This window comes from Rhincodon typus, chromosome 4 (assembly GCF_021869965.1).
Source record: "Rhincodon typus isolate 14 chromosome 4, sRhiTyp1.1, whole genome shotgun sequence".
Taxonomy (NCBI): Eukaryota; Metazoa; Chordata; class Chondrichthyes; order Orectolobiformes; family Rhincodontidae; genus Rhincodon; species Rhincodon typus.
Window position 1 is genome coordinate 113,687,820 of NC_063335.1, and position 27,227 is coordinate 113,715,046.

General features: G+C 46.7%; 1 protein-coding gene across 1 annotated transcript in view; it reads left to right on the forward strand.

Moving 5' to 3' along the window:
- The first annotated feature begins 7,149 nt into the window (after positions 1–7,149).
- LOC109924428 (potassium voltage-gated channel subfamily H member 2-like) overlaps positions 7,150–27,227 on the forward strand; it is a 77,372-nt gene continuing 57,294 nt past the window's right edge. Inside the window, exons 1-3 of the mRNA XM_048595794.1 lie at positions 7,150–7,203; positions 8,669–8,964; positions 12,011–12,241. Coding sequence (XP_048451751.1) covers positions 8,889–8,964; positions 12,011–12,241 — 307 coding nt within the window. The 5' untranslated portion in view covers positions 7,150–7,203; positions 8,669–8,888. The remainder of the gene's footprint in view (positions 7,204–8,668; positions 8,965–12,010; positions 12,242–27,227) is intronic.

Consider the following 27,227-nt stretch of genomic DNA (forward strand, 5'->3'; position numbering starts at 1 on the left):
CACACCCTCAGACAGTACGTTCCAGACCCTAACCCCTCGAGTGACCCTCCCTCCCCCACACCCTCAGACAGTATGTTCCAGCCCCTAACCCCTCGAGTGAACCTGCCTCCCCCAAACTCTCAGACAGTATGTTCCAGACCCTAACCCCTCGAGTGACCCTCCCTCCCACACACTCTCAGACAGTACATTCCAGACCCTAACCCCTCGAGTGAACCTGCCTCCCCCACACCCTCAGACAGTATGTTCCAGACCCTAACCACTAGCTGTGATGCGAACCTCTTCCTGCTGTCACCATTGATACTTTGGGAATCTGTCTCCCTCTGATTGTCAATCCTTGCCCCAACAGGACCAGGTTGTGCTATTGTCCTCTGTCCTGCTCACCTTCTCCACTCTGAGGGACTCAGTCCTAATCTCCTCAATTTCTCCTCCTAACTGAAGTTTCTCATTTCTCAAACTATTTATGATAAATCTCTTCTGTACTCACCTCAATGTTATCTTAATCTCCCTACAGTTTGTCACCCAGCAATATACACAATATTCCAGCAAAAAGTCTAATAACTGTCTTATACAAGATCTGCGTCACCTGTCTGCCCTTGAACTCTGTGGCCCTAGTATTAAAGCTCAGGATATTATTTTCTTTAATGTTTAGTGACTGATGCATTAGCTCTCTGCTCCTGCACCCTTTACTGTTGTACTCCTTATTTTGTACTCTCTGTCAGAGGCAGTGGTGGATGCAGGTACAGTTGCAACATTTAAAAGACATTTGGATGGATACATGAATAGGAAACACTTCGAGGGAAATGGGTCAAACATAGGTAAATGGGACTAGATAATTTGGGGATTATGGTTGGTGTGGACTTGTTGGACTGAAGGATCTGTTTCTGTGCTTTTTAACTCTGACTGTCCATGTTTTTCCTCACAAAACATATCACCTCTCACTTCTCTGCATTGAACCTATCTGCCCACTCTACCTTTTGAAGGTTGACACTGTCCTTTTCAAGTTCACAATTCTTTCAAGTTTCATATCATCCACCAATGTTGAAACTGTCCTCTGCACACCAAGCTCTAATTCATTAATGTTTATCAGAAAAAGTGAGAGTCCCAATATGAAACCTTTGGGAAATCCATGACAAATATTCCCCAGCCCAAAAAAAATCCATTAAGTTTTACTCTGTTTCCTAGCCCTCAGCCAAAGTTGTATCCATGTTGTTATTGTCGCTTTTACAGTGTGGCCTATAACCTTCCACACAAGTCTATTGTGTGGCACTATAACAAACACCTTCTGGAAATCTGTGTATAACCACAATAACAGTGTTACCCTCTTTAGCCTTTCTAAAAGCTCCTCAATAAACCTCCCACATGTTAATTGAACATAACTGGATCATATTCTCTCTCTCTCTTAGCCTCCAAGGAGTCTTGGCTGAGGTTCCCCAAACTTTCACCCCTGGTGGAATGTACTGACACTGTACCTGAAGTGATTGTAAGGATCACCCATTAATTTAGAACATAGATTTAGTACAGCACAGGAACAGGCCCTTTGGCCCAACATGTCTGTGCCGATCATGATGCCATTTTAAACTATTCCAAACTGCCCGCACATGGACAATGTGCCTCTATTTACTGCCTGTCCATGCCTCTGTCTAAATGCCTCAACATTGCTATCGTCTCTGGCCCGAGCATCTCCACTGGCAGCGCGTTCCTGGCACCTACTTCTCTCTGTGTCAAACATTACCTCGCACATCTCCTTTTAACTTTCTCCCTCTCACCTTAAATCTATGCCCCTGAGTATTTGATATATCCACCCTGGGAAAAGGTCTCCGACTACCTACCTTATCCTGCTCCAATCTTTTCTGACTGTGGCCCACATTTTATCCCTGGTTGATCATGGCTTATCCCATTGAAGTAACCCTTTTCGAATTTAGAAATTCTGTGTTGCTTGTTCATTGCTTTTTAAAAAAATTCATTAATGAATTCAGAGGCTTTGTTTTATTCACTCATGGGACATGGGAGGGGAACTTGCAGGGGGTGATGTTCTCATATATCTGCTGCCCTTGTCCTTCTAGATGGAAGTGGTCTTGGGTTTGGAAAGTGCTGTCTGAGGATCTTTGGTGAATAACTGCAGTGCAACTTGTAGATAGTACACACTGCTGCTACTGAGCGTCGGTGGTGGAGGGAGTGGATATTTGTGGATGTGGTGCCAATCAAGCGGCTGCTTTGTCCTGGATGGTGTCAAGCTTCTTGAGTGTTGTTGGGGCTGCACTCATCCAGGCAAGTGGGGAGTATTCCATCACACTCCTGACTTGTGCCTTGTAGATGGTGGACAGGCTTTGGGGAGTCAGGAGGTGAGTTACTCGCTGCAGTATTCCCAGCTTCTGGCCTGTTCTTGTAGCCACTGTGTTTATGTGGTGAGTCCAGTTGAGTTTCTGGTCAATGGTAACTCCCAGGATGTTGATAGTGGGGATTCAGTGATGGTAACACCATTGAATGTCAAGGGGTGGTGGTTAGATTGTCTCTTATTGGTGATGGTCATAGCCTGGCATTTGTGTGGTGTGAATGTAATCATCAGCGAACATCCCCACTTCCGACCTTATGATGGAAGGAACGTCATTGATGAAGCAGCTGAAGATGGTTGGGCCTAGGACACTACCCTGAGGAACTCCTACAGAGATGTCCTGGAGCTGAGATGACTGATCTCCAACAACCACGACCATCTTCCTATGTGTCGGGTATGACTCCAAGCAGCAGAGAGTTTGCCCCATGATTCCAGTAGTACTGTATGGGAAGAGCTTGCTTATAGATGTTCAGGAGCACAGGTCTTCAGTGCTATTGCTGGAGTGTTGTCAGGACCTGTAGTCTTTGTAGTATCCAGTGCCTTCAACTGCTTCCTAAAGGAATACTTTGTGTTGGCATTCACCAAAGAGAAGGAATTGGTGGAGGATGATGTCAGGGAAGGGACTGTCAAGTTTCTAAGCCAAGTTGCTAATAAAAAGGACAAGGTGTTGTGCATCTTAAAATGTATTAAGGTAGATAAGCCCCCAGGTCCTGGTGGGATCAGTTGCAGAATATTGAGGGAGGCAAGAGAGCAAATTGCTGGAGCATTGGCAGACATCTTGTATCCTCTTTGGCCACAGGTGAGGTCCAAAAAGACTGGAGAATAGCCAATATTGTCCCATTGTTTAAGAAGGGAAACAGGGATAATCCAGGAAATTACAGGCCTGTGAGTCTCACATCAGTGGTAGGGAAATTATTGGAAAAGATTCACAGGGACAAGATCTATGCACATTTAGAAGCAAATGGATTGATTAGCGACAGCATAGTTTTATACAGGGGAGGTTGTGCTCACTAACTTGATCAAGTTTTTTGAGGCTGTGATGAAAATGATTGATGAGGGAAAAGCGGTTGATGTTGTCTACATGGATTCAGTAAAGCCTTTGGCAAGGATCTCATGGCAGACTGGTACAAAAGGTGAAGTCACATGGTATCAGGGGTGAGCTGGCAAGATAGGTACAGAACTAGCTTAGTCATAGGACTCAGAGGGTAGCGGTGAAAGATGCTTTTCAGAACAGAGAGCTGTGACCTAGTGGTGTTCCACAGGGATCAGTGCTGAGACCTCTGCTGTTTGTGATCTATGTAAATGATTTGGATGATACAAAGATTGGTGGAGTTGCGGATAGTGAGGAGGATTGTCAGAGGTTACAGCAGGATATAGATCAGTTGGAGGCATGGGCAGAAAAATGGCAGATGAAGTTTAATCCGGACAAATGTGAGGTGATGCATTTTGGAAGGTCAAATACAGGTGGAAATTATACAGTGAATGGCAGAAACTCTAGGAGTATTGCTGTGCAGAGGGATCTGGGTGTGCAGGTCCACAGATCACTGAAGGTGGCAGCGCAGGTAGATAAGGCAGTAAAAAAGGCTTATGGCATGCTCCCCTTCACTGGAATGGGCATTGAGTATAAGAATAGACAAGTTATGCTGCAGCTTTATAGAACTTTAGTTAGGCCACACTTGGAATATTGAATACAGTTCTGGTCACCACACTACCAGAAGGATGTGGATGCTTTAGAGAGGGTACAGACAAGGTTTACCAGGATGTTGCCTGGTATGGGGGACTTTAGCTACAAAGAAAGGTTGGATAGACTGGGTTTGTTTTCACTGGAATGAAGGAAGTTGAGGGGCAACCTAATAGAAGTTTAAAAGATTGTGAATGGCATGGATAGAGTGGAAAGTATGAGGCTTTTTCCCAGGATGGAGGGATCAATTAATAGGGGACACAGGTTCAAGGTGCGAGGGGGTAAGTTTTAAAGAGATGTGCAAGGCACCACAAAGGGTGGTGAGTGCCTGGAATGCGTTGCGAGAGGAGGTGCTGGAAGCAGACACTGTAGCAGTGTCCAAGAAGCACCTGGACAAATACATGATTAGGAAGGGAACAGAGGGATACAGATGCTGTAGGTGAAGACAGTTTTAGTATGGAAGGGCAAAATGTGGCAGCATAGGCTTGGAGGGCCGAAGGGCCTGTTCCTGCACTGTATTGTTCTTTGTTCTTTGTTCCTTGATATCACGTGGAGTGAATCGAATTGGCTGAAGACTGGTATCTGTGATTGCTGTGGAAGCTTCAGCCTTATCTTTTGTACTGATGTGCTGGGCTCTTCCATCATTGAGGATGGGGATATTTGTGGAGCCTCCTCCTCCAGTAAGTTGTTTAATTGTCCACCACCATTCACAACTGGATGTGGTAGGACTACAGAACTTAAATCTGATCTGTTGGTTGTGGGATCACTAAGCTCTGTCTATCACTTGCTGCTTTCTCTGTTTGGCGTGCAAGTAGTCCTGTTTGGTGGCTTCACCAGGTTGATACCTCATCTTCAGGTATGCCTGGCGCTGCTCCTGGCATGCCCTCCTGCACTCTCCATTGATGCTTGATGCTCATGGTTGAGTGGATTCCCACTGATCCGAAACTGAACTGGACTCACCATATAAATACAGTAGTTTCAGGAGCAGGTCAGAGGCTGGGAATACTGCAGCAAATAACAAAGCCTCCTGCAAGTTCCCCTCCAAGCCACTCACCATCCTGAAATCCTGGAATTCCCTCCCTAAAGGCATTGTGGGTCAACCTATAGCACAGGGACTGCAGCAGTTCAAGAAGGCAGCTCACCACCACCTTCTCAAGGGGCAACTAGGGATGGGCAATAAATGCTGGGTCCAGGCAGCAACGCCCACATCCTGTGAGTGAATATCAAAAATTCCTGAGAATCGATTGAACCTTAATCCCTGCCCTCTCAGTGTGATTGGTGCTAATGTGTAGCACAGCCTTCATCTCACTGCGTTCCTGTGCAGTACATTGTACACCCTCTCCATTATGTCCTTAGCACCAGAGGGATCACTCAACATGCTGAGCTCAGACAGACAGTGGTACCACATCCAGTCTATCATCCTGATGGTAATATCTCTACCTTCATCGTTGCTGGCCCCTTCTGTATGGTCCCTTGCCCCCTCATAGAGTCATACAGCATGGAAACAGACCCTTCGGTCCAACCAGTCCATGCCAGACATAATCCCAAACTAAACCACCTGCCTGGTCCTGGCCCATACCGCTCCAAACCATCCCTATTTATGTATCCATTCAAATGTCTTTTAAACACTGTAATTGTGTCAGCATCCACCACTTCCTCAGTAAATTCATTCCACACATGAACCACCCTGTGTAAAACAATTTGCCTCTTATGTCTTTTTTAAAAATCTTTCTCCTCTCACCTTAAAAATGTGCCCCTAGTCTTTAAAGTTCCCCATCTTAGGGAAAATACAACTACCATCAACTCTATCTATACCTCCCATTATTTTATAAACTTCTACAATGTTGCCTCTCAACCTCCTACGCTCCAATAAAAGAAGCCCCAGCCTATCCAGCCTTTGCTTATAAATCAAAACTTCCATACCTGGCAATGTCCTGGTAAATCTCTTCTGAAGGGTCCTGACCCAAAACATCAGCTTTCCTGCTGCTCTGATGCTGCCTGGCCTGCTGTGTTCCTCCAGCTCCATACTGTGTTATCTCTGACTCCGCATCTGCAGTTCTTGCTATCACCCAGCTTGATAATATCCTTCCTATAACTGGGTGACCAGAACTGGACACAGTATTCCAGAAGAGACCTCACCAATGTCCTATACAACCTCAACATGCCTTCACAACTCCCATACTCAAAGGACTGAGCAATGAAGGCATGTACGCCAAACGCATTTATAACCACCCTGTCTGAGGCAAACTTCAAAGAATTATGTACCGTCCTGTACAGTCCCTTGTCCCGTAACCCCAACCTCTGGGTCTACTCTGTCAGGGCAATGTTACTGACTGGAGCCTCCAGCGGAACAGGGTTCCCTATCTGAGAGTGGCCCTCCCATCCTGAAGACTCCAAACTCCATCCCCTCACCCCGCCCTGACAACCATCCAGCCACAATCCCCCCCACCCCCGACAACCATCCAGCCACAATCCCCCCCACCCCCGACAACCAACCAGCCACAATCCCCACCATCCCCGGCTCTCACACCGAGAAACCCTGAGCTGGAAACAGTTTGTATAAATAACACCTAGGTGTCCGGAAACTCTCACATACCACAGGAATGACAGCTACCAGGTCCTCGGGGATGGGGGGATGAGGGAGGGGGTGAAGGTGTGAGGGTGAGGGAGGAGGTGAGCTGAGGGGAATGGGAGGAGGGTGACAGGGACCCTATCCCTGAGGGAGATGAGTGCCCCTGGAGGGATGTTTGTGACAGTCTGGGTCTGGGTGAATGGTCTCTGTCCCTGGTTCAGCACCAAATCCGTACCATCTCTCTGAGGGTCTGATGTTCCTTCTCTCGCCCTCATTCTCCGCCACTTGCTCTCTCTCTCATATTGTGTGTTTCTCCCCTCTGCTTCTCTTTCTCTCTCCCTCATTCTCCTCTTTCTCTCTCCCTCATTCTCAGCCAGTTTCTCTGTCTTTCTGACTCCGTTTATTTGGCCTTCCTCTGGTGTGCAGTCAGTGGAGAGTTAATGCGGACACACATTCTCCCCAATCCCTCCCTCCCTCTCTCTCTCTCTCTCTCTCTATTCCGAGCACAGCCTGTCCTCTGCACTGTCTGAGCGAGTTGCAGCGCAGTGTCTCTGATCCTGGGATCTTGCCTGTCCGCCCCCAGCGAACCCCGAGTGGGTCTGGAGTGTGTGGTACCGGGTAAGTGTGAGCACTTGCCTAAATAAGGGAGCGCAACGGCTTGAGTTTAACAGCTTGGGCTGTTCGGGCGAGGAACCGGGGAAGGGAAGCAACAAGAGTGGGGCACAAACCCTGAAAGACACCCGGGGGGGGGGGGCAGGTGACTGGCTCCAGAATAGGGGCTTTAGTAACGAGGCAAACAGCCCCCAGGGTAGCAGTGGAGACATTAATGTGCGATTCCACCCTGAGCGACTAGGACAATAAATAACTGGGTGAATTATGAAGGGATGTTTAATTAACTAATGACTGATTTGATAATTAAAACCAGAACAATTCCTAACTGGGCTCATTAGTCGTGTAATTAAGAACGGGACAATTAATAAGTGATTACTTTTTTTGCATTGCTGGTGACAGGGTTTGTAAGACAGAGTTGTCGTTTCAGAGAATGGTTGAGTCAATGACATTGCAGTGGGTCTGGAGTCACATGTAGGCCAGACCAGGTAAGGATGGCAGTTTCCTTCCCTGAAGGACACGAGTGAACCAGATCTGACAGGTTTGGGGTAATAACTAACAGGCAATTAGCAAATGGACAATGAACAGGAACGGTGAATAATGGGACATAATTAATGGCCAAACAACAAGACGTGTCTAGATATATCAATGTATACAATTCAGGAATAACCAGGAGAGTTCATGAGGAAATGAATTTGAGGGCCAGTCACTCACTGGAAAACAAGACACCATTATTAGTCAAAGTTAGTATCTGAAGTTCATCTATTTATTTATTTTAACAGTTATTTAGGGCAATAAATTGGGATGTTCTTTTCTGCAGATTAGTTGAGTCATTATTAACTAATTATTGAGGCATTCCTTTGAAGAATAATCCCTCTGGACTGAGTAGATCATATCCTGTTCACCAGTAAGATTACTGAGATAACTCTAAACTTGCTAGCAGGCTGTCAACCCAACCCCAGTGAGAGTCAGTGTGTGTGTGTGCGCACGCGCGTCTGTATCTCAGTGAGAGTCTGTGTGTGTGTGTGTATGGGACCCCATACTCCAGCGAAAGTCAGTGTGTGTGTGTGTATGGGAGCCCGTACCCCAGTGAGAATCTGTGTGTGTGTGTGTGTGTATGGGAGCCCGTACCCCAGGGAGAATCAGTGTGTGTGTGTGTGTATGGGAGCCCATACCCCAGTGAGCGTCTGTGTGTGTGTGTGTGTGTGTGTGTGTGTGTGTGTGTGTGTATATGGGAGCCCGTACCCCAGTGAGAGTCAATGTGTATGTGTGGGACTGAGACAGAAATTAAACGATATCCCTGAGGTGTAAGTATGATGTTCACTTTAAAAGGTAATTTGAGAAATGTTGTGTGGAGTCTGTTTTTGAGTGGTGTTGGTGTTGGTGCCAGTTCCTGAGCTGATGATAATTGTTGGGGTGGGATATTGTACTGTGTGTGTGTTTTAATGGGTGTTTGATGTTTCCTGTTGCATAGAAACTGAGAGTCCAGGAGGATTCCTCGTGCTGTGGCCCGTTGTCTGAGTGATGAACGCAATCGTCCGGCTAGAGAACATCATCAGCTTCACTTGTCCCTCGTAGGAACTACCTGTGACTCCCTTTCGCGCTGAGCTTTATTCACCCTGAGCGCTTTCGGAATTCTCGCCGTTTCTTTTGGGACTCCCTCTGCTGGTCTCCTGGAGTTGCTCGGTCACACAATGCCAATACGAAGGGGTCACGTCGCTCCCCAGAACACCTTCCTTGACACCATCATCCGCAAACTGGAGGGTCGCAGTAAGTGTCCAAGAGCCATGTTAACAGCTCCCTATGAGAGAGACAGGAGGACTGATAGAGAGAGAAACCAGAGGGTGAGGATAGGGTGGAGGCAGGGAGAGAGAGAGACTAACATTTACACAAAACTGAAATGGACAGTGTACAAGATATAACGATAAAAACAGCCAGGGAGACAACTAGAACTGTGAGTCAGATTGAAAGGGGGAGGGGTATTGGCAGAGGATGAAGGAGAGAGAGTGAAAGAAATACGGGGAGAGAGAAGGAGAGGGACAGACATGGGGCAGAGGCAGGGGTCAGGTGGTGGGGGGGGTGGAGAGAGAGAGAGAGAGAGAGACACACATACTTTCTCTCTCTACCCCTCCCTCTCCTGCCCCTCCCATCCCTGTCTGTCTCTCTCTCTCTTTCTCTCTCTGTCTCTCTTCCCACCTTCGCTCTATGTGTTGAGGGATACTAGGGGGAGGGAGGGGGCCTCAAACAGCTGGCAAGTGGAGTGTGCTATCAGAATCTATAAATACTTTGCAGCAATCCAGTGGCCGAGAATGTTGAGGTTCACAGGAATTGCATATGGCCTGGCTGCAGATAATGGAGACAGTGTCGCCTGGGAACTGCAGTCAGAGAGAACTTAAGGGGAGGAGAAGGCTGTATAAGAGCAGATGGGATAGTACAGGGGAGAGAGAGAGAAAGGACACCGCAATTCCCTCAAAAAGAAAGGAGGGAGAGACCAGAGGAAGGAACAGGAAGCCATTCGGCCCCTCAACCCTGTTCAGCCATTCAGTTAGATCCTGGCTGATGTGTGACCTGACCCCTTTAACCTGCCCCATCTACCTTAACACCTCAGTACTGACCCCCTCCCACCCCAGACAGCGCTGCGCTCCCTTGGTGCTGACCCCATGACTGCCATGATGTGGAGGTGTTGGTGTTGGACTGGGGTGGACAAGGTCAGAAGTCACATGACACCAGGTTATAGTCCAACAGGTTTATTTGAAAACACAAGTTTTCGGGGCACTGCTCCTTTCTCAGGTAAAGGGAACAGAAGTGCACAGGCACAGAATTTATAGGCAGAGAGATCAAAAAAATCATACAAACGGTGTGAATGGAGTGTTGATAGGTCATCCTTTCACTTACTATTCAGCCTATGATCCAACTAATTGAGGCAGAGAGATAATTCCAAAAAAATTCAAAATAAGGTGGTGCTGGAGACAAACTTAACAGCTGGAATAACATGATAGGTACAAGAATCACATGCTGAGGGTCTAACCAAAGTAACAAGTAATTCAAAACTGTACAAACTAATTAAGGTCGAGAGGTCATAACAATTTATCAAGGTGATGGTGTTAAACCAGGACAGTAAGGAACATTTTATAGATGCAGAACAGTACGGTGGGTTACATGTAGCGCAACATGAGCCAAGATCACTGTTGGGCCCGTCTTCATAGGTACTGAACTTGGCTGTCAGTTTGTGCTCAGCAATTCTGCGTTGTTGTGTATTTTGAAGGCCAGACAGGAATGTTCCCTTGGAAGACGTTTACCCGAAGATCAGAGGCTGAATGTCCTTGACCGCTGAAGTGTTCCCCCACTGGGAGGCAACATTCCTGTCTGGCCTTCCAGATACACAACAACGCAGAGTCACCGAGCAGAAACTGACAGCCAAGTTCTGTACCCATGAAACTACATGCACTAAATGTAACCCCACCGTACTGTTCTGTCTCTGTAAAATCTTCCTTACTGTCCTGTATTAACACCATCACCTGGATAACTGGTTATGATCTCGCAACATTAATTAGTTTGTGCAGTTTTGGATTACTTGTTACTTTGGTTAGACCCTCGGCATGTGACTCTTACACCTCTTATTTTTTGGAATTATCTCTGTCCCTCAAATAATTGGATTGTAGGTCATCCCCTTCACTTACTTTACAGCTGTTGACACTTTACTCACACCATCTGACAATTCTGATCACCTGCAGAGATTTATTATTCGACACTCCACTCACACTATTTGTATGATTTTTTGATCTCTCTGTCTATAAATGCTGTGCCTGTGCACTTCTGATCCCTTCATCTGACAAAGGAGTAGCGCCCTGAAAGCTTGTGATTTCAAATAAACCTGTTGGACTCTCACCTGGTGTCTGTGACTTCTGACCCTCCGACAATGCAGTGCTCCCTCCTTACTGCACTGCGTTGGAGATGTCCCTGATATTTTGTGAGGAGGTTAAAGAATGTCCATGTGGCTGGTGTCAGAGATGGCAGTGCAGATACCTCAACACTTTATAGCTTTGGTTAACCTGAATGAGTTAAATGTGGAGGGTTCTGAATAATGCAGAGCTCTATGGCTCAGTGACAGATACCTGTTCCCTTTAATATTTTAACAACAGCAACAAAAGAGCTTTTCCCAAAATCCCTGGAGGAATACTGGCTTCGCCATTGTGCTCTCAGGCACTCAGGCTAATGAATAACATCACTCCTGGCACAATTCCGATTTCAGGCTCACATTTCAACTGATGGGAGACAATTTGCCACTTAGAGCAATAGGCCCCTTCAAACACTCCCAGGACAGGGACAGCACAAGGTTAGGTACAGAATAAAGCTCCTTCTGCACTGTCCTCCCCCGCCATCAAACACTCCCAGGACAAGGACAGCACGGGGTTAGATACAGAGTAAAGCTCCTTCTGCACTGTCCCCCCATCAAACTCTCCCAGGAGGGGAACTGTACGGGGTTAGATACAGAGTAAACTTGCTGTCCCCTTAACATTCCTAAGTTCTACCCACACAGCCTTGCCTGAGGACACTTCCAAGATATCATCTCTCTTTATTGCAGTAATTGACTCCTTACTTAATAGTGCTACACCACCACCCTTTTTACACCATCCTCTGTCTTGCCTAAAGATCATATACCCTGAATGTCGAGTTGCCAGGCCGGCCCTTCCCTTGGAGGAAAGGGTTGTGTGTTTCAGGGTGGGGTGTTAAGGGAGTCTCACAGTGACTATCCCTGTTTCCATGGTGCTGCCGTTGATTGACTGTTCTCCATGTGATGCTGTGCTCTGTTTAGATCGAACATTTATCATTGGTAATGCCCGAATGGTGAACTGTGCCATCATTTTCTGTAACGATGCGTTTTGTGAGATGTCCGGCTATTCCCGAGCGGAAGTGATGCAGAAACCAGCCTCTTGTGACTTCCTCCATGGTCCTCGGACCAGGAAGACTGCGGTTTCTCAAATCACACAAGCCCTGGGGGGCTCTGAAGAGCAAAAAGTGGAACTGTCTCTCTACAGGAAGGATGGTAAGAATCTTTGAAACACACACCAGATTCTCCAGAAGTACAATGGTGTATCCTTTGAGAGAGTAACAGAAAGTATCCACCTGTCGAGAGAATCAATGTCACTTCCCCGGATTCTCCAGAAGGTGCCTCCTAACTGAGTGAGTGTGGAATCAAGGGCAAATGGTCTGAGTGGGTTGTGAGATGGCAGGAAGGTACAGAGTGAGAGTGAACGTGAGTTACTCCTAGAGGGCAAAGGTCAGAAACATTGGTCAATATTTTTAATTTAGCTTTAACTGATGACCTCTAGTTCCAGATTCCGCCATATCCTCTCTACATCCAGCCCCTGTCAAGACCCTTCAGATGCCTATATGTTTCAGATAATTTGATTTGTTTTATTGTTGTCACATGTACTAAGATACAGTGAAAAGTATGGTTTTGCCTGCTATACAGGCAAATAATACCTGACATAAAAACATCGTGGTAATAGAACAGAATGCAGAATATAATGTTACAGCTATAGAGAAGGTACAGAGAAAGATCAACTCTAATATATGAGAGGTCCGTTCATGAGTTGTCTCTTGTCTCTTGTTCTTCTAAACTCCAGTGAGTACAAGCCTAGTCTGTCCAAACTTTCCAGGGATTAGTCTGGTAAACCTTCTCAGAACTGCCTCCAATGTATTTGTATTGTTCCTTATGCACAGAGACCGATACCCACACAGTCCTCTAGATATAGTCTCACCAATGCTCTGTGTAACTGAAGTGTGACCTCTCTACTTTCTGTATTCACTTCCCCTCATAATAAATGATAACATTCTCTGGGTTTTCCCGATTACTTGTTGTAACTACAGACTTTTCATGTCTGAGGACACTCGGATCCCTTGGCATCTCAGAGCTCTGAAACCTCTCCCTGTTTAAATAATATGTTTTGCTTTATTGATCTTTGCCTACTCACTTAATGTATCTATATCCTGTGGTAGGTTCCTTATGTCCTCTTCACAACTCTCTTTCCTACCTAGAGATATCAGGAACTGCAGATGCTGGAATCGGAGATAAGTGTGGAGCTGGATGAACACAGCAGGTCAGGCAGCATCAGAGGAGCAAAAAAGTTGACATTTTGGATTGGGACCCTTCTTCAGAAATGGGGAGGGGGAAGGGAGATCAAAAATAAATAAAGAGAGAGAGGGGTGTGGCTGGGGAATGTAGGTGGGATAGTAACAGGTGAGTGCAGGTAGGGAGCGGTGGGGATTGGACATTAAGGTGGGAGAGAAGATGGACAGGTTGTGTCAGGTCAAGGAGGCGGTGTTGAGAGGGAGGGTTGGACATGGGATGAAGCCAGGGGTGGGGAGATTTTAAAACTGGTGAAATCCATGTTTAGGCCATCGGGCTATCGGCTCCCGAGGCGGAATATGAGGTGCTGCTCCTCCAGTTTGTGGGTGGTGTCATTGTGACACTGGAAGAGACCCAGGATCGACATGTCATTCAGGAAGTGGGAGGGGAAGTTAAAATGGTTCGCGCCTGGAAGATGTTGTTGTTTGTCGTGTACAGAGTGCCGATGGTCTACAAAGCGCTCTCGGAGTCTCCGCTTGGTCTCACCGGTGTAGAGGAGACCACATCGGGACCAGCGGGTGCTGTAGACCAAGTTGACGGATGTGCAGGTGAACCCCTGTCTAAGCTGGAAGGTTTGTTTTGTGCCTTGAATGGAGGTGAGTGGGGAGCTGTAGGGGCAGGAGTAGCACTTGCTGCGGTTGCAGGGAAAGATGCCGGGGGTGCTGGGTTAGTGGGGCGGATGAGGGAGTTGTGGTGAGAGCAGTCCCTACGAAAGGCAGATAGGGGCAGGGAGGGAAATATCTCTTTGGTTGTGTGGTCGGATTGTAGGTGGCAGAAGTGGTGGAGAATGATACGTTGGATGTGGAAATTGGTGGGGTGATAAGTGAGAACTGGGGAATTCTGTCTTTGTTTTTGTTGGGGGGGAGGGCATTTGAGGGCAGAGGTGTGGGAAACGCAAGAGATGTGGCTGAGGGCATTTTCCATCACCAGAGGGATATGTTGTGGTCCTTGAAATAGGAGGACATCTGGGCTGTGTGGGAGCGGAATGCCCCATTTTGGGAGCATGCGGTGGAGGCAGAGGAATTGGGAGTAGGGGATCGCATTCTTGCAGGAAGGTGGGTGAGAGGAGGTGTAGTCCAGGTAGCTCTGGTGTTGGATGGCTTGAAATGGATATCAGTTTCCAGGTGGTCACCTGAGATGGAGACAGAGAGGCCCAGGAAGGAGAGAGGGGTATCAGAGATGGTCCAGGTGAACTTAAGATTGGGGTGGAAGGTGTTAGTAAAGTTGATAAACTGTTCAAGCTCCTTGTGGGAGCACGAGGCGGTGCTGATATAGTCATTGATGTAGCGAAGGAAGAGGTAGGGGATAGTGCCAGTGTAGCTGCGGAAGAGGGAATATTCCACATATCCTACAAAGAGGCAGGCATAGCTTGGGCCCATGCGGGTTCCCATGGCCACCCCCTTAGTCTGTAGGAAGTGGGAGGAGTTGAAGGAGAAGTTGTTAAGGGTAAGGACGAGTTCGCTTAGGTGGATAAGGGTGTCTTTGGAGGGGGACTGGTCGGGCCAGTGGGAGAGGATGAAGCGGAGGGTTTTTAGGCCATCTCCATGGGGAATATAAGTGTATAGGGCCTGGACGTCCATGGTGACGATGAAGTGTTGAGGACCAGGGAATCGGAAGTTTTGGAGGAGGTGGAGGGTGTGGGTGGTGTCACGGACATAGGTAGGGAGTTCCTGGACCAATGGGGAGAAAATGGAGTCGAGATAAGTTCGGTGGGGCAGGAGCAGGCGGAGACAATGGGTCGACCAGGGCAGTCAGGTTTGTGGATTTTGGGAAGGAGATAGAAACGGGCGGTGCGGGGTTGGGGAACGATGAGGTTGGAGGCTGTGGGTGGGAGGTCACCTGAGGTGATGAGGTTGTGGATGGTTTGGGAGATGATGGTTTGGTGGTCGGGGGTGGGGTCATGATCAAGGGGGCGGGAGGAGAAGGTGTCGGAGAGCTGGCGTCTGGCCTCAGCGATGTAGAGGTCAGTGTGTCATACTACAACTGCACCCCCCCTTGACCGCGGGTTTTATGGTGAGTTTGGGATTGGAGCAGAGGGAGCGGAGGGCTGCACGTTCTGCGGGGGAGGTTGGAGTGGGTGAGAGGGGTGGAGAGGTTGAGGCAATTGATGTCTCGACGGCAATTGGAGATGAAGAGGTCGAGGAAGGGTAGGAGGCCTTGGGGTGGTGTCCAGGAGGAGGGGGTGTGTTGGAGGTGGGAGAAGGGGTCTGTAGAGGGTGGGGGTTAGACTCGCGGTTAAAGAAATAGGTGTGGAGGGGTGGTGCCTCCGGAGCCCACAGCCCAATGGCCTAAACGTGGATTTTACCAGCTTCAAAATCTCCCCACCCCCGGCCTCATCCCATGTCCAACCCTCCCTCTCATCCCTGCCTCCTTGGCCCGACACAACCTGTCCATCTCCTCTCCCACCTATCCGTCCCTCCCACCTCACTGACCAATCCCTACCACTCCCTACCTGCACTCACCTATCACCATCCCACCTACATTCCCCAGCCCCACCCTCCTCTCTCTCTTTATTTTTGATATCCCTTCCCCCTCCCCATTTCTGAAGAAGGGTCCCGACCTGAAACGTCAGCTTTCCTCCTCCTCTGATGCTGCCTGGCCTGCTGTGTTCATCCAGCTCTACACTGTGTTATCTCAGACTCCAGCATCTGCAGTTCTTGCTATCTCTAGACTAAACATGAACTCCGTTTCACAAAACCGTCTTGACTCTGCCTGATTACCTTGGACCCAGCGAAGTGCCACGTGATCACTTCTTTATTAATAGCTTTGAATATTTTCCCTATGATAGATGATAAGTTAACTGACCTATATTTCCCAGCTTTATGAATTCTTGTTTTATATAAAGGAGTTACATTCACTGTGCTCCAATCCAATGGAATCATCCCCAAATCAAGGGAGGTTTGGAAAATAAAGAACAGATACATCAACAATCTCACTAGCCACTTCTTTTAAAACCCTAAAACGTAGTCCATCCCAGAACTCCAATTTATTGAGTACCATTTCTCTGGTCATAGACTCATAGAAATTGACAGCAATGAGAAAGGCCCATTGGCCCTCTGAGTCTATATAGGTCAAAAACCTAATTATTTTCTAACCTTATTTCACAGCACTTGGATCATAGCCTTATACACCTTGACATCTAAATACTTCTCTAATGTTACTGCCTTTCCTACCCTTACAGGTAGAGAGTACCAGATTTTGCCCAACTTCTGGGTGAAAATGTTTTTCTTCACATCTTCTCTAAACGTCCTGCCCCTTCCCTTAAACCTATGACCCTAGGCATTGATCCCTTCATAAAGGGGAAGAGTTTGTTCCTGTCTACCCTATCTATGCCACTCATAATTTTGTACATCTCAATCGGGTCGCCCCTCATCTCCTCTGCTCCAAGGAAAACAACCCCAGTCTGTTCAGTCTCTCGTCATCACTGAAACTCTCCAGTCCCAGGCAACATCTGATGATTGTGATTTTCCTGAGTACACCCCTCATTCCCATTTTCTGATTAATTGCTGCTTCTGGATGTTATTTTTACCCTCTACAGTGAAGACTGATGGAAAATACCTGCTTAATTCATCCCCCCCATCTCCTTATTTTTTGTGATTGATTCTTTCTATAAGATCAACTCTCACTTTATTTACTTTCCTTTCAATATCCATTGAAAAGCTTACTTTTCAAAAAAAAAAGTCTGCCTAGCTCGCTCTTGCATGTTTTTTTTTAAAATAAAAACCAAAAGACCTGCGGATGCTGTAAATCAGAAACAAGGACAGAAGTTTCTGGAAAAGCTCAGCAGGTCTGGCAGCATCTGTGAAGAGAAATCAGAGTTAATGATTTGGGTCCTTCCTCAGAACCGATGGTGGCTGGGAAAATGTTGGTTTATATGCAGAAAATAGGGTGAGAGGAGGAGGCAAGGAGTAAACAATAGGTGGAGATAGAGCCAAAAGACAGAGAAGACTTTGCAGGGTCGGCAGGGATGTTTCTGCCATTGTCTTTTCCAGTGCCTAGACTACTGCCAGGTGATCCATCCGGTTTCATTTCTGTGAGACTTTGTAGAGATTGGTATAACTGAATGGCTTGCTTGGCCATTTCAGAGGGCATTGCTGTTGGTCTGGAGTCACATGTAGGCCAGACCAGGTGAGGGTGGCAGATTTCCTCCCCTGAAGGACATTAATGAGCCAGATGGGTTTTTCTGACAATCGGCAATGATTTCATGGTCATCAGTAGATTCCTAATCCCAGATTTTTTTTTATTTGTTGGATTCAAATTCCACTATCTGCCATGGCGGGATTTGAACCTGTGTCCCCAGAACATTATCTGGGTTTCTGGGTGAATAGTCGACTAGGCCATCGCCTTCCCTTGATTGAGGTTAGCTTGTTTTTTTTTTTAATTTGACCACTGATGGTGGGCCCATCACTTTTAATTTACTTTCTTACTGGAATCTATTGATTCCATGTATTCCAGAATACCCTCTTAAATGTCTTTTCCCCCATGTCCTATCCCTGAGACTGAACTGGCAAATTAGTTTATCTCAGTATGCCTTCAGGCTCACCTTATTGCTCTTAATTAAGTTCCAAACACTAGTCTAGGACCTACTCCACTCTCCCTTGAACTGAAATAAATTTCAATTGTATTAAAGCTGCTGGTCCATGCATTCAAACACTGAGTTCTTAGTTTCATTGTTTCACTATTTTTGTAATATCTTGCATGTAGATTTACTTTTACAGTTGTACTCCCTGCCTTTCCCTGTCACACTGTCTCTTATTTCCTAAACTCTCACTTTTCTTGCTTGCCTCCTGTCTTCTCTTTGACCTCTAAAATTTGATCCCTGGCCCTTAGTATTCAGTTTAAAATCCTCTCTCCATCCCTGGTTCTGTCATTCAATACATGTGGTCTCAGCACAGTTAAGGTGTGGTCTCTGCCACTTTCATCTCCTGCTCTTATCACTGCACTATCCACAGGTTTGCTGCATGTGTACGTGGCCTTCTCAGTCAGGGCAGGGACCACTCTCATTCACAATCAATAAGAATGATTCAGACTTTGGAATCAAAAACACAATTTCTAAATTTGAAGTGATGCCAAATTGGGGTGTGAATGGGGCATGGGGTCAATACCGACCAATGAACTTGTAGAATTCACCAATGGAGGGCTGTGATGTGAGATGCTGTTTTAACAAGGAAGTTAAGAGCTCATATGTTTACCTGGAAAATAGGTCTCGAAATGGGAGAACACATAAAACGAATTACTGACATTTTGCATATTAACAAGGTTATAAATATGCAAATCAAGCATTAGGCTTTATTTCTATAGGGACAGCATCATAAAGTAGGTAAGATCTGCTTAACCTCTATCAAACCTTGGGTAGACCATATTTAGAGTACTCTGTGCCATTCTGATCGCCATGTTATAAACTGGAAAGACTACAGAGAGAGAAGATGGACGAGCAAGAGAAACAGAAAGTGCTGGAGAAATTCAACAAATCCCATAGAATCTTCTAACTTTCAATGTTCTGCCTCTGAGTATGGCCAAGTATCTCTAAGCAGCAACATATACAAGTGATTTTGGTTTGATTTATTGATGTCACATGTACCTAAGTATAGTAAAAAAATTTGTTTTGCATGCAGTTCAGGCAGATCATAACAAACGAGGACATGCAGATCATAACAAACGAGGACATACAGATCATGGGTCGCTTAGACAGAGTGAGGTATACAAGGTTATGGCTGTATAGGAAGTACACAAAAGCAAGATCAACATTCAATTTGTAATCAGCGCGGTGTATACAGCTGTCTAATAACAGCAGGGAAGAAGCTGTTCTTGAGCCTGTTGGTGTGTATTTAAGCTTCTGTATTTTCTGCCTGATGGAAGAGGTTGGAAGAGAGCATTACTGGGGTGGGAGGGGTCTTTCATGATGTTGGCTGCCTTTCTGGGCAATAAGAATTGCAGATGGAGTCAATGGATGGAAGGTTCACTTCCGTGATGGTCTGGCTGCACACACCACCTTCTGTAGTTTCTTACGGTCCTGGGCAGAGCAGTTGCCATACCAGGTCATGGATAGAATGCTTTCTATGGTGCATCTGTAAAAGTTGGTGAGGGTCGTTATGGACAAATTGAATTTCCTAAGCCTCCTGGGGCTGTTGAGCCTTCTTGACCATCACATCTATATGTGGGAGGATGAGGACAGACTGTTGCTTATTGTCACTCCTAGGAAATTGATGCTTTTGACTGTCTCCACCTCAGGTCCACTGATGTAGATGGACAGAACTGCCTCCTTTCTTCCTGAAGTCGATGATCAGTTCTTTACTTTTGCTGACATTGAGAGATTGTTATCAATGCACCATGACACCAAGCGCTCTAGCTCCTTCCTATACTCTGACTTATCATTGCTTGATATCCGACATACAATGGCGGTGTCATCAGCGAACTTGTAGATGGCGTTCGGATGAAATTTGTCTACAAAGTTGAGTGTAGAGGCGGTACAGTAGGGGGCTGAGTACGCATACTTGCGGGGTGCCAGTGTTGAGGGTTATCGTGGAGGAGGTGCTGTGCTCTATCTTCACTGATAGCTTCCTGACCCACAGAATGCAAAGGATCCAGTTGCAGAGGGTGGAGCTGAGACCTAGGTCTCGGAGTTTGGAGAACAGTTTGATTGGGATTATAGTGTAGTAGGCGGAGCTGTAGTCGATAAGTAGAAGCCCGATGTAGTTATCCCTATTATCCAGATGTACCAGAGATATGTGTAAGTCTAGGGAAATGGCATCTGCTGTGAATCTGTTTTGCTTTTCAGGAAATTGCAACAGATTGTGGGAGGCTGGAGTTGATGTGGGCCATGACTAACCTCTGGAAGCACTTCATAATGATGGAGGTCAGAGCCGCTGGGCAGTAGTTACTGACACATGTTATATGTGCTTTCTTTGGGAACCTCAAACCATAATAAAGTGAGGTGAAAGATGTCAGCAAATTACCCCACCAGCTGGTCCGCACAGGATCTGAGTACACACCGGGGACTCCATCTCACTTTCCTCGGGTTTACTCTCGGGAAGATCGATCTGACGTCTGCCACACTAAAGAGTGAACAGGTGCATCTGGGGCTGTTGGGGCAGGTGACTCCATTCCATAGACACATAGAAATGTAGAAGTAGGAGTAGGAGGACCATTCGTCACAATCATGGCTGATCGTCCAACTCAGTAGCCTAATCCTGCTTTCTCCTCATAACCTTTGATCCCATTCACCCCAAGTGCTATATCTAGTTGCCTCTTGAATACATTCAATGTTTTGGCATCAACTACTTCCTGTGGTAATGAATTCCACAGGCTCACCACTCTTTGGGTGAAGAAATGTCTCCTCATCTCTGTCCTAAATCATCTACCCCGAATCCTCATACTGTGACCCCTGGTTCTGGACACACCCACCATCGAGAGCATGCTCCCTGCATCTATGAAATCCCCACCTCATTTCATAGAATCATCATAGAATCCCTACAGTGTGGAAACAGGTCCTTCGGCCCAACAAGTTCACACCAACCCTTGGAGCATCCCACCCAGACTTGTACCCCTCTAACCCATCTATTTTTCACATCCCTGGCATGGCCAATCCACCTAACCTGCACATCTTTGGGCTGTGGGAGGAAACTGGAGCACCTGGAGGAAATCCACACAGACACAGGGAGAATGTGCAAACTCCACACAGACAGTTGCCTGAGGCTGGAATCAAACCCGGGTCCCTGCGCTGTGAGGCAGCAGTGCTAACCACTGAGCCACCGTACCGCCCAAATTATCTGAACTCCAGCGAAAACATTCCCAACCTAGTCAATTTCTCCTCATACGTCAGACCCGCCATCTCTGGAATCAGTCTGGTAAACTTTCGCTGCACTCCCTCGAGAGCAAGAACATTCTTCCTCAGAAAAGGAGACCAAAACTGCACACTGTATTCCAGGTGTGATCTCACCAAGGCCCTGTATAACCGCAACAACCAGCGTGCTGCTTGAACTGAGCACAGAAAGCATTGAGCTCATCAGGGAGGGACGTGTTTTTGTCTGCTGTCTTGTTTTGTTTTGTGTCCCGTTATGTTGTGTAGGCCTTGTCGCAGGAGGCAGGTGTTTATATGATTTGAGCCTCTGACTTGGTTCGGTACTGCCTCTTGGCCTCCCTGATGGCTTTGCAGAGGATTCCTGTGTAAGCCTGGGTCTCGCGGCTTGATTGCTGCATGTCTGGTCTTCAGTACATAGAACATAGAACATAGAACGTTACAGCGCAGTACAGGCCCTTCGGCCCTCGATGTTGCGCCGACCTGTGAAACCAATCTGAAGCCGATCTAACCTAAACTATTCCATTATCATCCATATGTTTATCCAATGACCATTTAAATGCCCTTAAAGTTGGCGAGTCTACTACTTTTGCAGGCAGGGCATTCCACGCCCTTACTACTCTCTGAGTAAAGAGGAGTAGGGAGTGGATTTCCTGGTTCATCCAAGGTTTATGGTTGGGGAACACTCGGATTGACTCCTTTGGTACACGGTCCACCATGCATTTGCTAATGAAGTCTGTGACGGTGGTGGCGTACTCGTCTAGGTTTTCCACTGAACACAGTCCAGTCCACCGAGTCCAAGCAGTCCCGGAGACCGTCTTCCATTGCCTCGGACAAGCACCATACTTCCATTTGTGAAGGATCCTCCCGTTTTAGCTTCTGCTTGTAAGCTGGGATGTGGAACAAGGTGTTGTATTTGTGAAGAAGGGTCACTCGACCCGAAACATTAACTCTGCATTCTTCCCACAGATGCTGCCAGACCTGCTGAGTTTCTCCTACAATTTGTCTTTTATTTTTCTGATTTCCAGCGCCCACAGTTCTTTTGGTTTTTGTTGACAAATTTCATGTCTTTTTATAAATGTTCTGCATTTTTATTTTCGTGAACTTTCCACTTTCCACATGATGTTCTCTCGGCCACCCCATCGCTTTCTAACTGAACCTGTACAGTCTCCTCCATAGCTCACATTCCCTTCTGGTTTTTTATCACCAGCCAACACAATCACATTACTCTCTGTCTCTTTGTAAATAGCTAAGGCCTGAGTCCAAAAAGGAATTAGATATCATTCTTAGGCCTGAAGTGATCAAAGGAGATGGGGCGAAAACAGGAACAGAGTATTGAGTTGGGATGATCAGCTATGATGGTATTGAATGGCAGGGCAGGATTGAAAGGTTGAATGGCCTACTCCTGCTCCTATTTCCTGTTTTCTGCCAAATTGAAAATGCCACATTTTTACCCATTCTCTGCTTCCTGTCCATTAATCAATCAGATCAGCTATCACCTCTGATCTCCCTGATCTTCATTGGCTGCCAGTCAAACAGTATCGTGGTTTTAAAATTCTAATCCTTGCTTTTAAATCAGTAATCAGATATCTTGAAGTTTATTTCCAACACTAATTGTTTACAAAGCTGCAATAGCACAGACTTCCACATACTGATTGGTTGCTATGTGTAATGTTGGTACTATACTTTACAAACACAAACTGATTGACTTTCGGATACTGAGACAGGGCAAGTGAGTGTGAGGTGGTTACATTTAATTAAGTGATTAATCAAGTGACCTGTGATTGCATTTAACTATCTGCCATAATATACTGCTCCCTTGGGAACTCTTTCATTGATAATTAGGTACAAGAATGCATCTAAATATATTGTCTCTATATGTTTAGATATTGCCTCTATATGCTCAGATATTGCTGTGGGGATGTATGCCGCATTTACAGAATTGAATCCATTCTATATGGAGTAAACACGACTCAGTGGTGATACTTCAGCCTGTGGAGTGCCCTCGATCATTGTGGTTGGAAATGTGTCATTTGTAGGTGTACTGTTGTTGTCTGCTCGGAATCCTTCAGTATCTGAGTCATTGACTGTGTGTGTGACAAGTGGTTTATGATGTGCAGGTCCACTTATTGTTTATTTCTTTACAGGATGTAAAGATTCTCATAATCGACGTCCTGTGGCCAAGGCTAGACGTGTGGAATCTATGTGTTCATATGAACTGAGTTTGTGCTGTGTTTTGGTTTGTGACGGGATTACTCTCTGCCTGCTCATTGGTTACGCTGCTACACCACTATCACCCTACCTTCTGAGACTTTGTCCATTATTCGTGTAACACTGCGTCACTGCCTGTGCCAGCTCTTATTGCCCTGTTCCTAGTTGCCCCTTGAGAAGGTGGGGGTGAGCTGCTGCCTTTTTGAACCACTGCAGTCCATGTTCTGTAGGTCGACCCTTAGGGAGGGAATTCCAGGAATTTGGCCCAGCGACACAGGAGTATTGTGTGCAGTTTCGGCCTCCTATCTGAGGAAGGGTGTTCTGGCTATGGAGGGAATGTAATGAAGGTTTACCAAACTGATTCCTGGGATTCTAGATTGGAAAATTACACATGTCCCTCTGCTTTCTTTTTAGCAAGGGGTGAACCAGGAAAGAAGTGACAAAGGTAGTGACCAGAGGATTGTTTATGGATTACCTCATTTAAAGGCATTTGATAAAGTCCCGTATAAGAGACTGTTAACCAAGGTAGAACGCCACGACATTGAACTGTTTTTCTGGTGCTGCCGCCTCCCACTCTGTGCTCACTTCTTTGGGCAGGATTACCACTTACACCCCTATTCCACTGATCCCTTCACCCACCTCCAGTGTTCACCCTCCACTTGGACCCTTTCTCCTGGCCTCTTACCTGCCCTCAATCACTTCACTGAAAACTGCTGGCACGATATCAGCCGTTTCAATTTCTCTGCAAATGGACCGGTTTGGTCCAAAGGACCTGCCTCCGTGCTGTAGGACTCTGACTCGATGACTTCTCTCACCCACTTTAACCTGTCCCCTTCTGATATTGCTGCACTTTGCTCTCTCAGGTCCAACCCTAACTGTGTTATCAAACCCAATGACAAAGGTGGTCCTGTTGTGGCCTGGTGCACTGATCTTTACCTTGTGGAGGCTCAATGTCGACTCTCGGACACTTCTTCCTACCTCCCCTTGGACACGACGCCACCTCCAAACATCAAGCCATTGCAGGCAGGACTGTCACCAACCTCGTTACCTCCTGGTGATCTTTCCCCCAACTATCTCCCGACCCTGGACAGCCTACTTCTACCTCCTTCCCCAAATCCACAAACCAGACTGTCCTGGTAGGCCCATCGTTATCAGCCTGTTCCTGCCCCACTGAGCACATTTCCTCTCACCCTCTCTCCACATGCCCAGACACTGCCCACTTACATCTGCAATTCCTCTGATGCCCTCCACCTTGTTGACAATTCCCAGTTTCCTGGCCCTAACAGCCTCCTCCTCACCGTGGATGGCCCATTCCTTTAAACCACCATTCCCCAACAGGATGGTCTAAGAGCCTTTGGCTTCTTCCTGAACCAGAGACTTGAACTATCCCCATCCACCACCACTCTCTTTTCTCTCACTGATTAATTTCTCCGTTAATTCATTTAACTTCTGGCAAGTGAAAGGAGTGGCTATGGGCACCTGTATGGGTCCCAGTTCTGCTGCCTCTTTATGGGGTATGTGGAACAATCCTTGTTTCAGTCCTACACAGGGTCCCTCCCACAACTCTCTCTATTCAGTACATCGATGACTGCTTTGGTGCTGCTTCATGCTCCTGCCCGAACCTTGAAAACTTCGTTCATTTTGCCTCCAGTTTCCCCCCCTCTGTAACTTTCACATCTTCTGTTTCTAACACTTCCCTTCCTTTCCTTGACCTCTCTGTCTCCATTTTGGGGAATAAACTGTCCACTGCCATCCAATACAAAGCCACTGACTCCCATAGGTACCTTCACTACAGCTTGTCACACCCCACGTCCTGTAAGGACTCCATCCTATTCTCCCAGTTCCTTCGCCTACATCATATCTGTTTGGATGATGCCACTTTCCAAACCAGTGCTGCTGACACAGTCTGTTTCTTCCATAACTGGGGTTTCCCACCCACTGTGGGTGACAGGGGCCTCAATCACGTCTGACCAATCACCCGTGCTTCTGCCCTTGCCCCTTCCCATCATTCACACGACTGTGATCGGGAATCCCTTGTCCTCATTTTTCATCCCATCAGCCTCTGCATTCAAAGGATCATTCTCCACTATTTCAGACAACTCCAAACACATCTTCTCCTCATTCCCCCTGTCTGCATTTCGCAGGGACTGTTCCTTCTGGGACTGCCTAGTCCATTCCACAGCCACCAACATTACCCACCCTCCCCACGGCACTTTCCCACGTACCACAGAAGGTACAACAGCTACCCCTTCTCCTCCTCCCTGCTCACCATCCAAGGGCCTAACCAGCGTTTCACCTGCCCCTCCTCCAATCTTGTGCATTGTATTTGCTGCACCCAATGGGGCCTACTCTAACCAAACACAGACTGGGTGACCACTTTGTAGATCACCTCTGGTCCATGTGCAAGCAGGACCCTAACCTTCCCATAGTCGGTTATTTTATCACAGCGTCCTGCTCACACACCCACACGTCCATCTTCGGCATGCTGCAGTGTTTTAGTAAATCACACAGCGCAAACTGGACGAACAACATCTCATCTTCAAACTAGGCACTTTACAGCTTTCTGGGCTCAATATTGAGCTCAACACCTTCAAACTGTGAACAAACACCCATTTCTTCCCTTTCTTTTAGCTTTACTTGTTGTTTTCTCTGTCACAATGTCCTCTCTCCCCTCCCACTACCCCACTGGGACTGTCTTCTCTTTCAAGTCTAGCAGTTAGACACACCATTGTCCTCACATTCTGATCACTCAATCTGCACTATCAACATCTTTCCTCCCCCAGCACGCAACACCCTGCCACCACCACATATCCCCCAACTGTAGCATGAATGCTGTCCCCTCCTCATTTCACATCAGCCCTGATGAAGACTCATCTCGACTCGAAACGTTAGCTTGCTCTCTCTCCATGGATACTGCCTGACCTGCTGTGATCTCCCGTATATGTTGTTTTCTGTACAGATTCCCGAATCTGCAGTAATTTGCTCCGACCTAGAAGGCTGTGGAATTGCAGGCAAATTACTGTCCAAGCTGGGAACTTGGTTGAATGGTAGGCGACAGAAAGTAGGGATAATAGGTAGATACTCAAATTGGCAGGATGTGACCTATGATACCAAACACAGATCTTTGTTAGAGCCTCAATTATTACATTATTTGTTAATAACTTGGATAATGACACAAAAAGTCACATATCCAAATTTGCTGATGACACAAAGTTAGGCAGCATTGTTTACAGTATTGATGATAGTATACAATTACAAAGGGACACTGATCGACGAGATGAATTGGCAAAACGCTGATAGATGGAGTTCAATGCAAGGAAGTGTGAGGTTATCCATTTTGGAATGAAAAAGCATAGATCAGGGTACTTTGTAGATGGCATGAGGTTAAATGCTGCGGATGCTCAAAGAGACTTGGGGCTTCAGGCGTATAGATCTTTCCTTCCACCCCTCCCACCCCAGTTATATTCTCTTCCACCCTCTTCAATCGGGCAGAAGATACAGAAGTTTGAAAACATGTATCAACAGTTTCAAGAACAGCTTCTTCCCCGTTGTTATCAGACTCATATTAGAGTTAATCTTTCTCTGCACTTACTCTGCAGCTGTAACACTGTATTCTGCATTCTGTTCTATTACCCTGATGTTCACAGGACACAGGACACAGGACACAGGACAGTACAGGCCCTTCGGCCCATGATGTTGTGCTGAACTTTTACCCTAATCCTAAGGTCTATCTAACCTCCACCCCTACCTTATACTATCATCCATATGCCTATCTAATAGCCGCTTAAATGCCCCTAATGAGGCTGACTCCACTACCCTCTCCGGCAATGCATTCCACACCCCGACCACTCTCTGAGTAAAGAACCTACCTCTGACGTCTCCCCTATATCT